At 41.3% G+C, this 12,147-nt stretch overlaps 1 protein-coding gene across 1 annotated transcript in view; it reads left to right on the top strand.

The window, feature by feature from the left end:
• The first annotated feature begins 641 nt into the window (after positions 1–641).
• STMND1 (stathmin domain containing 1) overlaps positions 642–12,147 on the top strand; it is a 34,767-nt gene continuing 23,261 nt past the window's right edge. Inside the window, exon 1 of the mRNA XM_033219871.1 lies at positions 642–871. Coding sequence (XP_033075762.1) covers positions 791–871 — 81 coding nt within the window. The 5' untranslated portion in view covers positions 642–790. The remainder of the gene's footprint in view (positions 872–12,147) is intronic.

Consider the following 12,147-nt stretch of genomic DNA (forward strand, 5'->3'; position numbering starts at 1 on the left):
TGTTCGAATTATGCATAGCCATGCTCTTTCCATACAGCCTAACGGCTCATAAAATGCACCTGCCATTAAAATGATTTGCGTGACCCATTTGGTGACTGCTGAGCTGTTTATGGTCCTAACTATATCTGCTTTTCTTCATTGTGTGGGTTTCCATTTGTGCGACCGTCTTTCTGAGGTCACCTTGTGCCACTGCCTCCTGGTGCTGTCCGCCACGCCTCCACTCCGTCTTCCGGCCCTCAAGAGAGACTGGACACCTGCCTCGCATTCCACACGATCGCCTTCTACACAGTTCAGACAGTGTCTAAAAACAAGGGTGTGGTCCAGGCACCAGGGGTAGGGGCGTGTCACACACACCGTGTTTTACAAAGAGGAAAAATAAGAGGTTCCCGCAAGATGCTTGCGACTCTGGTACTTTTCAAAGTAACGCAGCCAGGCAGCGGGCCTTCCCCTGGCCCCTCGCTCTGGTTAGGGCTGCCATTTGCATCCTAGCTGTGATTTAGACGCCTCCAACCTTCTAGTTTTCAGTTACCAGAGTCCCATCGCCGCCCAGGTCCCAGGTCTGCATGACGTAATTTATTGTGGCAACCATTCCTGGCAACTGCCCAGAAACCCAGTGCGTCGTGCCCGGGGTTTAAGCGCGGCAAGTGGGAGAGGCGCGTGGCGCCCGAGCGCAGGGGCAGGGGCGCAGGGCCCAGGAGCGCGGGACCACCGGTGCCTGAGCGCTGCAGGGAACGCTGGCGGCGGCGCACAGCGGCCAAGCCGGTGGAGGAGGAGCGCGCGCGCGCGCAGCATGGGCTGCGGACCTTCCCAACCTACTGAAGACCGGAGACATGTCCCCGCGCCCAAGAAGGTTTGGAAAGAGGGATGCAAGGTAATAAATAAATAAATAAACAAACAGACAGACAGACATAAAGCCTTTTGCCTGGGGGGGCGACAAGAGTTGGCTGGAGCAGGGTGGGTCGAGGTCCACAGCTAGCCTAGTTAACAGGTGGGAGCAACTTTATTCTGCCGGTGTTTAACTGCTGTCTTAACCGGGACTAGACAGATAGATGGAAAAATATCAAAATATATCTATCTATATCGATAGAAAGTATAGATACAGATGTATGGCTATAGGATCGATTTTGAGAGCCTTTGGAGTTTAAAGAGATTGCGAAGGTGATCACACCCCAGGGTAGAGGCACGGAATAACGGGATGAGCAGTGTGTTCTGCACAGAGCGAGGGTTGACCGTGATTCTCGAGAGAAGGTTGGAGTCCCTAGGAACTGCCATATATTACTGGCTTCTGGAAAATAGGCCCTTTGATCGTTTCTTAAAGCTGGGAGGGATCTCAGAACCATCTGGCTGCGTCCTCTCGATTCATAGATGAGGATCATGAGGCCCAGAGAGGCGACTTGCCCAAGGCTGCACAGCTAATCTGGGGGCACAGCAAAGGTAGAATTTAGTTTTCAAGAGTTTCATTCCAATACTCTTTTCCCTAATTCCTCGAAGTTGCATGCCCTGTAATTCTGGAGACATTATGGGGACTTTTTTCCAGAGCAAGACCTAAAGGGATGAGTTGGTTGAGGCGGAAATGAGGTCCATGATTTCTTTGCATCCTTACCACTCTCCAGATTGCACAGACAGCACTAGCAACCCTCAAGGGTCCACTTCGGAGGGGTTATACCCAAAGATAAGGCTACCATATAATTTGTCGTCAAAATTATGCTTTTAAGAGTGAAAGGGAACCCTATTAATACATTTTCCCAAAGACTCTGGCTGAAGCCCAGCAAACTGGGACTTATAGCTACCTTTCCAAAGGGTCATTTTTGGAGCTACTGTTCAAGGAGCACACACTTGGTCTCAGCAGGCACTGTGCAAGACACTATTAAGTGCCAGTTACAGCACCTACTTCATGTAGGGCACATCTGTTGGGCTCTTGGAGTACATTTTGAAACAAGCAAACCAGAATCTAGTGAAGGCTGACTCCAGACTTAGTACCTGGTGCCCTGGGGAAAGCCTGTGCCCAAATGGCCACCCATCTTAACACTGTTTTCTGCTTTCCATCCTGAAACTGCCACTGTCTGTGTATAGGGACCCGTTACTTTTTTTTTTTTTTTTTTTTTTTGAGACGGAGTCTTGCTCTGTCACCCAAGCTGGAGTGCAATGGCGCGATCTCAGCTCACTGCAACCTCCGCCTCCCGGGTCCAGGCAATTCTCCTCAGCCTCCTGAGTAGCTGGGATGACAGGTGTGTGCCACCATGCCTGGCTAATTTTTGTATTTTTTTATTACAGACAGAGTTTCTCCATGTTGGTCAGGCTGGTCTTGAACTCCTGAGCTTGTGATCCACCCGCCTCGGCCTCCCAAAGTGCTGAGGTTACACCTGTAACCCACCACACCCTACTGAGACCCATTACCTTTTATGGGGTCTTTCTGCCTCTCCTCCCAGGATCCTAACAAGTTTCTCCTCCACACTGCCACCTATCTTGCCAAGGGAAAAATTTCCCTTCGTGTGCAAAACCCTTTAGTTTATAGTCTATCCTGTCCCTCTAATGTCATCCTCTTCTCTTCTCTTCTGCCAGTGCCTGTCACTCATGGGCTCTTGGGTCTGCTAAGCCAAATGACTCTCAGGGCTCAGTTCTTCCAGGCTTCTCACACCTCCATGCCTTTACCTGTGCCATTCCCTCTTCCTGGGATGCCCTCCCTGTTACCCTCTCCTATTGGCCTGGTGAACTCATGATCACTTTGGACTAATATGTAGAAATACTTTTTTCTCCCATTTTCTACAAATACATTAATGTCACTTAAAAGTGCTAATCCATTGTTCTTGTCCCCTTTTTCATATAAAAATCTTTCTTTTATTTTTTATTTATTTTGCTGGCCTTGTTATTATGCCTTAAACATACAGTACAACAACTATTTACATAGCATTAACATTGTTTTAGGTATTTATGAATAATCTACAAGTGATTTAAAGTATACGGAAGGATGTGCATGGATTGTATGCAAATACTACACCATTTTCTATAAAGGACTTGAACATCCGTGGGTTTTGGTATCCGAGGGAAGTCCTGGAACCAATCCCCCACTAATGCTGAGGATGACTGTACTTATTTTGTAGAGTTGTTGTGAGGGTTAAATAAACTCAATATACATAAAGTGCTCATACTAATGCTGACTTGGAATAAGTGCATGATATAAGTTATTTCAATTATTATTATAAAATAAAATCCTGGTCGGATGCGGTGGCTCACGCTTGTAATCCCAGCACTTTGGGAGGCCGAGGCAGGTGGATCACCTGAGGTCAGGAGTTTGAGACCAGCCTGACCAACATGGAGAAACCCCATCTCTACAAAAAATACAAAATTAGCCAGGCGTGATGGCACATGCCTGTAATCCCACCTATTCGGGGGGCTGAGGCAGGAGAATAGCTTGAACCCGGGAGGCGGATATTGCAGGGTGAGCTGAGATCATGCCACTGCACTCCAGCCTGGGCAACAAGAGCAAAACTCCATCTCAAAAGATAAAATAAAATAAAATAAAATAAAATAAATAAAATAAAATAAAATAAAATAATAAAATAAAATAAAATAAAATATAAAATAAAATATAAAATAAAAAATAAAATAAAATAAAATAAAATAAAATAGAAATGAAATGAAATGAAATATAAAATATAAAATAAAATAAAACAAAACAAAACAAAACAAAATAAAACCTAAATCCTTACTTAGCATGCTGTCGTGGCCCATCTTGGAGCTGACTTCTGCTAACTCCTCCAGTCTTGTCTCTCCCCACACTCACCCCGTAGACAAACCTTAGGACTTGTTCCCCAGGCCCATTCTGTCCCTAGCTCCATGCCTTTGCACCTACTCTTTCCTCTCCTTCCGGACTTTTCCTTCTCCCTCTCCTGGGTCACATGATAAATGTGTACCCATTTTACAAGACACTCAAGGTCACTCCTCCTGAAGCTCTTCATGACCTCCCATCCCCAACCTCTGCCACCATGCTGGTAGGGTTGATCTTATACCTTTTACTATCATATTTCAAAGCATTTTATTATATTTATTTGCTTCTATATTTGCCTTTCATCCTGTGCAGCTACCTACTTGAGGACAGGCACTGTTTTTTAATCTTTGTATCTCCAATTCTTACTACATTGCCTGATACTGATCAGGCACTAATGAATCTTTCTTGAGTGAATGCATGTCCCTCCTGCTTCCAAGATTCCTTAATGTCTTCTTGTCTCCTAGTAGCATAACTAGACTAATGACAGTCTGCAAGGAGGAAATTCAATTTTAAAATAATCTGAAAATAGAATGAGAGTCGATTCATGCATATACCTTCTTTTCTAGCCCCAAGCACTTGACTTTGGAAATCTGATCTGGGAAAGGTATGATTATCATTAATTAAACACTCTATAGCTATTGGAATAATAATTTCTTTCACAGTTTTCATAAATGCATAAGGCTTAGGGTTCAGTAGTTCAGCAGTATCTTTAAAATGAAATGAACATGTTTGCTTGCATGAAATATTTATGTTTCTTAGTAACACCACTTTAAAATATTCTAAGTCAAATTTCTTGAAACCTATATATAGACTTACCCTTCACTTTTACTTTAGTCTAAAGTGGTGAGAAGATACAGTAATAAAATAATGCATAATAATAAGAAAAAGCATGGAAAACTTCCTAGTCAGAGAAATGTTATTCATCTATAAGAATAACTCAAAATTCCTTGCCTGTTATAAAAGAGGAGAGGCTGGATTGGAAGAGATGGTCTCCAAGGACCCTGCACAGTTTTTTCCGAATACGTGATAAGAAAATTCTAGTTGATTGTCAGTAAAGGGAAGTAAATTACTTCTTAAAATCCAACTTTTTAAGCAATCATATTTCTGAATGTTCTTTGTATAGTTGCTATTTAAAATTACATTTATTAGAGGTAAACTAGAAAAAAATCAAATTTTGAAGAAATTCTTCCTATATGTCTATAGACAAATATATTCACAAAATGCGTCTGCCAATAATTTGACTTAAGAAGGTTTTAACTCCAGGGTGCCTTGACAAATTATTCCCTTCAAGCTGTTTGGTAAATATGTTTCCCAAAAGCTATAGAATAAATGTAGTACATCCATACCAAAAAACAAATAAACAAAAACACACAACAAACAAACAAACAAAAAACATCTGTCCATAGTTAAAGCAATACCTTATTTGGAATGCTGATGATTTCTGTGCATAGTTGTTAGCTTATAATTCACAACTTTTTAATTCTACCTAAAATTGATAAAAAATTTTATCCCCAAGACACTGAGGTATAAAATAAAGTTCATAAGGCCGGGCGCGGTGGCTCAAGCCTGTAATCCCAGCACTTTGGGAGGCCGAGACGGGCGGATCACGAGCTCAGGAGATCGAGACCATCCTGGCTAACACGGTGAAACCCCGTCTCTACTAAAAAATACAAAAAAAAAAAAACTAGCCGGGTGAGGTGGCGGGCGCCTGTAGTCCCAGCTACTCGGGAGGCTGAGGCAGGAGAATGGCGTAAACCCGGGAGGCGGAGCTAGCAGTGAGCTGAGATCCGGCCACTAGGTACTCCAGACTGGGCGACAGAGCGAGACTCCGTCTCAAAAAAAAAAAAAATAATAATAATAATAATAATAATAAAATAAATAAATAAAGTTAATAAAATGTAGAAACACATTGAATCTGTACCCCCAAGGAAAAAATAGAGCATTCCACTCACCATCCCATCCCCTCCCCAAGTATCATTACCTATATAATAATACAGATACACTTCTTTTCTTTTTCTTCCTTCTTCCTTTCTTCTTTCTTCTTCTTCTGAGACAGGGTCTCACTCTGTCACCCAAGTTGAAGTGCAGTGGTGCAATCACGGCTCTCTGCAGCCTCAGTCTCCCCTAGCTCAAGAGATCCTCTCACCTCAGCCTGCTGAGTAGCTGGGAATACAAGCATGAGCCACCACGCCCGGCTAATTTTTGATGCTTTGTAGAAATGAGTCCCGCCATGTTGCCAAGGCTTAATGTAGGTATACTTCTTATTGGTGTGAAAATATAAATTCTTCATGTGTGTGTAGAATATGAACACTGCTATATCCCTGAGAGGCATAGATCTAATTAACTTATAAATATGTCTGGTCTTTAAACTATGTCTGTTCTCAAGTCTACACTCATTATGAAATTGGGTTAAAATTTCCAGAATGTGTTACACATGGGTAAGATATTTGAAAGACATTCTGAGTTTTCAAAAGAGAAGAACCTTAAATTTCTGCTCTGGAAACTGAAGGCTGGTTTATGTTGTTTCATGATAAAAGACTGTGTTTTGTCTGCTACAATTTAGGTTTTGGTCACCAGCAGAGCTCAAAGGCAGACTGTCTCTAAATAAGAACAGATGGGTAGAGATCCTTGCTAAGGCCTGGATTCCAAATCCAAGTAGTTATAGTAGCTTTGATAACACAATTGTGAGGTCACTGAGGTTGTGGTATTTACATCTATGCCAAGTTGTAATGTACAGAAAGTCTTTGTGAAAAGCCATCATTTAGACTGAAAATATTCAGATTCGCTCTCAATTCCAATGTGGGTATTTTGCTATTGTTGTTGTTGTTACTATTGTTAAATCATTAAAATTTTTCTATTTGGAAAAAGTCCAAGAGTCTTCCAAGAGTCTCCACTTGGAAATGTTAAATGACAAAATCAGACCCTGTTTGTAACTCAGTGCTTCTCTAGGATCAAAAAATGATGGATTTGCAAACCAAAATAAACTTGTGTAAATACTTGTCTTACTGTCACCGCAGATACTGGCTTTTAGTAGTTTATTTGGAAAGAAGGAAAACAGTGTTCAACATGACTTACATGATGTGCATCTTTACCTTTAGCATGAGCTGTGAGCATCAGATAGGGTCTCCTTCCTTTTCTTTTCTTTTCTTTTCTTTTTTTTATTTTTTTCGAGATGGAGATGGAGTCTCGCTGTGGCCCAAACTGGAGTGCAGTGGTGCAATCTCGGCTCACCACAACCTCCGCCTCTCGAGTTCAAGTGATTCTCCTGCCTCAGCTTCCTGAGTGGCTGGGATTACAGGTACCTACAGCCACACTCAGCTAATTTTTGTGTTTTTATTGGAGATGGGGTTTTGCCACGTTGGCCAGGCTAGTCTGGAACTCCTGACCTCAGGTGATCTGCCTGCCTCGGGCTCCCAATCTCCTTTTCTTTTGTTATATGTTTTATATACATATATAACACACATATATATAACATATGCACATATGTGACATGTAATATGTTGTATGTAAAGACTCCTTTCTTGGTTCTGCTTACTCTACAGGGACAGGATGGGCAGTAACTGTCCATGAAGAAGAACAGATAGACGGAGACAGAGAAAAGCACATCGTTGCTTTTAGGCTTTCTCCTTGTGCCAATTCCGATTTCATGTCCACTGAGTTTTTGATTACTTTCTTGTTTGTTTGGATGGTTTTTCATTATTTCCTATGTAGCCCTGAGACACAGAAATAATTAACCCTTAACACAAGGAACTGATACTGGTTTAGCTGTGTAAACACAGTGTTAAGGAGCTATGTTAAGTCCCACTACAAGCAAGGAAGAATCCCTAACTGAATTATGAAAACCTGATCGTGACAGACACCACCATAACCTAGCCACTGCGATTTCTACTTAGCCTCTGACGAACTTCAAATGTTAGAGTAATTCCAGAAAGTGATTAAACATGCTTGTATATTTTTTTAAAATTTGTATGACTTTTACTGTGAAAGTACCAAAAGTTTCATGACAAGGCCTTAATTTTTAATTCATTTTTCTTTTTCTTTTTTTTTTTTTTTTGAGACAGAGTCTCGCTGTGTCACCCAGGCTGGAGTGCAGTGGCGCGATCTTGGCTCACTGTAAGCTCCGCCTCCCGGGTTTACGCCATTCTCCTGCCTCAGCCTCCCGAGTAGCCGGGACTACAGGCGCCCGCCACCTTGCCCGGCTAGTTTTTTTTTTTTTTTTTGTATTTTTTAGTAGAGACGGGGTTTCACCGTGTTAGCCAGGATGGTCTCAATCTTCTGACCTCGTGATCCACCCGTCTCGGCCTCCCAAAGTGCTGGGATTACAGGCTTGAGCCACCGCGCCCGGCCTTAATTCATTTTTCTTAAACAAAATGTTTCCTGCCCAGAGTCATAATTTTAGAGCCAGAGGACCTCCCATCTTCAAACTGAAGCTCTGAGAGGTTGCTTCTCACAGTGCACTTTCTAATATTTCTGGACCCACTTCTTCCCCCATTTTCGCTGTTGCCATCTTTGTTCATGTTTAATCACTTCTCACCTTGACAACTGCAATAATTGCAACTGATCACCCTGTTCTGTTCCTTCCATCCACTCCTGTCACTTGCATGAACCCAAGAGTGATTTTTTCTGAAAACCCTCCTGATGATTTTCATGTATTTCCATGGATAAAAATCCTACACAGGATTCCTGTTGCATTCAAAATAGAATCAATCTCCTTTGCTTGTCACAAAATACTTCACTTTTTCACCTCAACACCTTCCACTGTCTACCCCAATCTGTTTCTGCTATTCCTCACTGGAGGAATTCATATTCCTGGACACACGATATGGTTTCATTTCCCTGTCTTGTGTATGTATGCTTTTCCCTCTGCCTAGAATGTCCTTTTCTCCTTGTCCACTGCAAGCTCATTTATCAAGAACCAATTCAGGCATTTTCTCTTCTTTCATACCTTTTGCTCCCTCCAACAAGATATAAACTTTTATCACAGTACAGCAAGGCTTTGCTGCAGAGATTGGGAGGTTGGGCACAGCGTCAGGTGCCTGTAGTCCTAGCTACTGGAGAGACTAAGGCAGGAGGATTGCTTGAATCCATGCCCTTTGATTGTGCCTGTGAATAGCCACTGCACCCCAGCCTGGGCAACATATGCAGACCCTGTCTCTAAAAAAAAAAGAGTAGGAAGTGGAGGGCAGAGTCCTGAGGTCCTTCAAAGACTAGGCAGGAAAGAAAAGTGCCCCTTGGGCCAAAAGGTAAAATCAAGAGACATCAAATGAGTCCAGTCACGGTGGCTCATGCCTGTAATCCCAGCACTTCGGGAGGCGGAGGTGGGCAGATCACGAGGTCAGGAATTCGAGACCAGCCTAGCCAACATGGTGAAACCCTGTATCCACTAAAAATACAAAAATTACCCGGGCGTGGTGGTGCATGCCTGTAATCCCAGTTACTCGGAAGGCTGAGGCAGGAGAATCACTTGAACCCAAGAGGCAGAGGTTGCAGTGAGCCGAGATCACACCACTGCACTCAAGCCTGGGTGACAGAACAAGACGCTGTCTCAAAAAAAAAAAAAAAAGAGAAATTAAAAGACTCCTGGGAAGACATTACCGAGTGGAAGATGCATGTGTTCTTTGTGTTCTTATCGCTTCTGGAGACACTGAGGAGACTTCCTCTGGTATGTGTGTCTTAGATGGAGAAGATGTTGATAACATCTATTGAAATGAGAAGTGGGAAACTTTCAGTGAAAGAGGGCCAGCACCTGGAGAGAGAAGACATGGTAGTCAAGGGAGATACCATAAAAGTCTTTCTGAACACATTGACATTTAAAATTTACTTCCTCTAAAAATAAATGACAGTTCTTTAAATTGAATTAATTCAGCTTTGTGAAAAACCCATTACATTGTTCTTATTTTGCGGTGGAACTGTGAAAAATATAACGTGGACCAGCATTTTGTCATCAATGATTTTTACTAAATCGTCGAGAGACCATTTTTATGCTTTGTTTTGACCTATTTACAAGCAATGGAACTGTGGTTCGAAGAAACAGACACCCTTGAAAGGAGAAGGTGGGATTATAAATTAGTGCAGTATTTATGGAGAACCTTCTGGAAACACATATTAATATAAAATGTGCATATCCTTAGACCCAGCCTATCCACATCCAGGAATTTAATCTCATGGAATGATTGGATGGGTTCATGGGTTCACAGTGATGTATATTCACATATATTATTCCAACACAGTTTAGATTATTGAAAAGTTAGAAACACGTAGATGTCCTTCAGTAGGACTTGGCTAAATACACTGTGGCATAGTTACATAAGGAGCTCCAATGCCATCGTCAGGTAAGTAGCTACTCCTTAGGACTTGGCTAAATACACTGTGGCATAGTTACATAAGGAGCTCCAATGCCATCGTCAGGTAAGTAGCTACTCCTTATCACTAAATAGAATGAGGTAGGCCTATGTATGTTGATATAGGTAAATGTTTCTTAGATATTGTTAAGCAGGTTACAGAAATATAATTTCATTTAATATATAATTCTTTCCATTTTATTTTTAAAACAGCTTTATTAAAATACAATTCACATGATTCACCTACTCTCTTAGTTTGTTTGTGCTGCTATAACAGAATACCATGGACTGGGTAAATTATAAAAAACAGAAATTTCTTTTTATAGGAAGTCCAAGATCAAGGCAATGGAAAGTTTGATTGTCTGGTGAGGGCTGCCCTTCTGTGTCCTCACATGGCAGAAAAGCAGAGCAAGTTAACTGAATCTGTGTGAAGCTTTTCTTTATAACACCTTAATCCCATTAATGAGGGAGGATCCCGCATGGCCTAATCAGCTCTTGAAGGTCCTACCTCTTAATATCACAGTGGTAACACCTGAATTTGAAAGGGACACATTCAAACCATAGCATCCCTTTAAAATGTACAATTAACAGCCATTACCACAATCTAATTTTAGAACATTTTGCCCTCCACAAAGAAATGACTACCCATTAATAGTCAATCCTCATTCCCCCACCCTAGGCAATCAATAAATCTATTTTCTGTTTCTATAAATTTGCCTATTCTCAATATGGCCTTTGTGATTGGCTTTTTTCACTTAGCATAATATTTCCAAGTATTATCTATGTTGAAACATATGTCAGTGTTTAATTTCTTTTTCTTGCCAGATAATATTCCTTTGGCTGACTGTACCGCATTTTATTTATACATTCATCAGCTGATGGATACTTGGGTTGTTTCCACTTTGGGGGTATTATAAATAATAATTGTGAATATTTGTGTGCAAGTTTTTGCAAGAACAGATGTTTTTATTTTGCTTGGGGACATACTTAGGGGTGAAATTTCTGGGTCACATGGTAACTCTATGTTTCACTTTTTGAAGAGCTCTCAGTGTTTTCTAAAGTGCTGCACCGTTTCACATTTGCCCAGCAATATATGAGGGTTCGAATTTCCCCACATCCTCACCAACACTTGTTGTTATGTGTCATTTTCATTATAGTTATCCTAGGGGATATGAAGTGGTATCTCACTGTGGTTTTGATTTACATTCCCCTACTGATTAATAATATTGAACATCTTCTCGTGTGCTTATTGGCCAGTTCCAATGTATTTTTAAAGGTTATATGAGCAAATACATCTGGGCAATGATATACTAAAATGTTAGTAGTGCTTCTCTCTAGAAGATATTATTTCTTATTTTCTACTGTGTTTCTCTATCAATCAAGGTTCTACCAGAGGGAAAGAACCAGTAGGATAGACAGATAGATAGACAGGTAGATAGGTAAATTGTAAGGAACTGGCTGATACAGTCATGAAGGCTGGCTAGGAAAATCAAAATCCATAGGATAGGGCAGGCAGTCAAAAAGAACAGGCTGGAGTTGAAGCTACATTTCACAGGCAGATTTCCTCTTCCTCAGGAAGACCTCAGTTCTACTCTTGAAGCCTTTCAATTGACTGGATGAGACCTACCCAGATTATCAAGGGTAATCTCCTTTACTTAAAGTCAATTGATTACATATATTTACCACATCTACAAACAACATTTACAGTACCACTAAGATTTGTGTTTGACAGAATAACTGGCTATTATAGCCTAGCCCAGTTGACAAATAAAACTAACCACTGCAATTCTCTTTTATATTATTTAATTATTTTTTACAAGAAGTCTAAGTCGGCATCACTGTTTTTTTTTTTTTTTTTTTTTTTTTTTTTTTTGCAATGGGGTTTCCCCATCTCGCCCAGGCTAGTCTCGAACTCCTGGGCTCCAGTGATCCTCCCTCCCCCACCTCCCAAAGTGCTGGGGTTACAGGCATGAGCCACCACATCCAGTCTGTATTACTTTTTTAATCAGCAAAAACAATATAGCTTCATTATTATAA

Source organism: Trachypithecus francoisi, unplaced genomic scaffold (genome assembly GCF_009764315.1).
Source record: "Trachypithecus francoisi isolate TF-2019V2 unplaced genomic scaffold, Tfra_2.0 Lachesis_group10, whole genome shotgun sequence".
In the NCBI taxonomy this organism is placed as follows: domain Eukaryota; kingdom Metazoa; phylum Chordata; class Mammalia; order Primates; family Cercopithecidae; genus Trachypithecus; species Trachypithecus francoisi.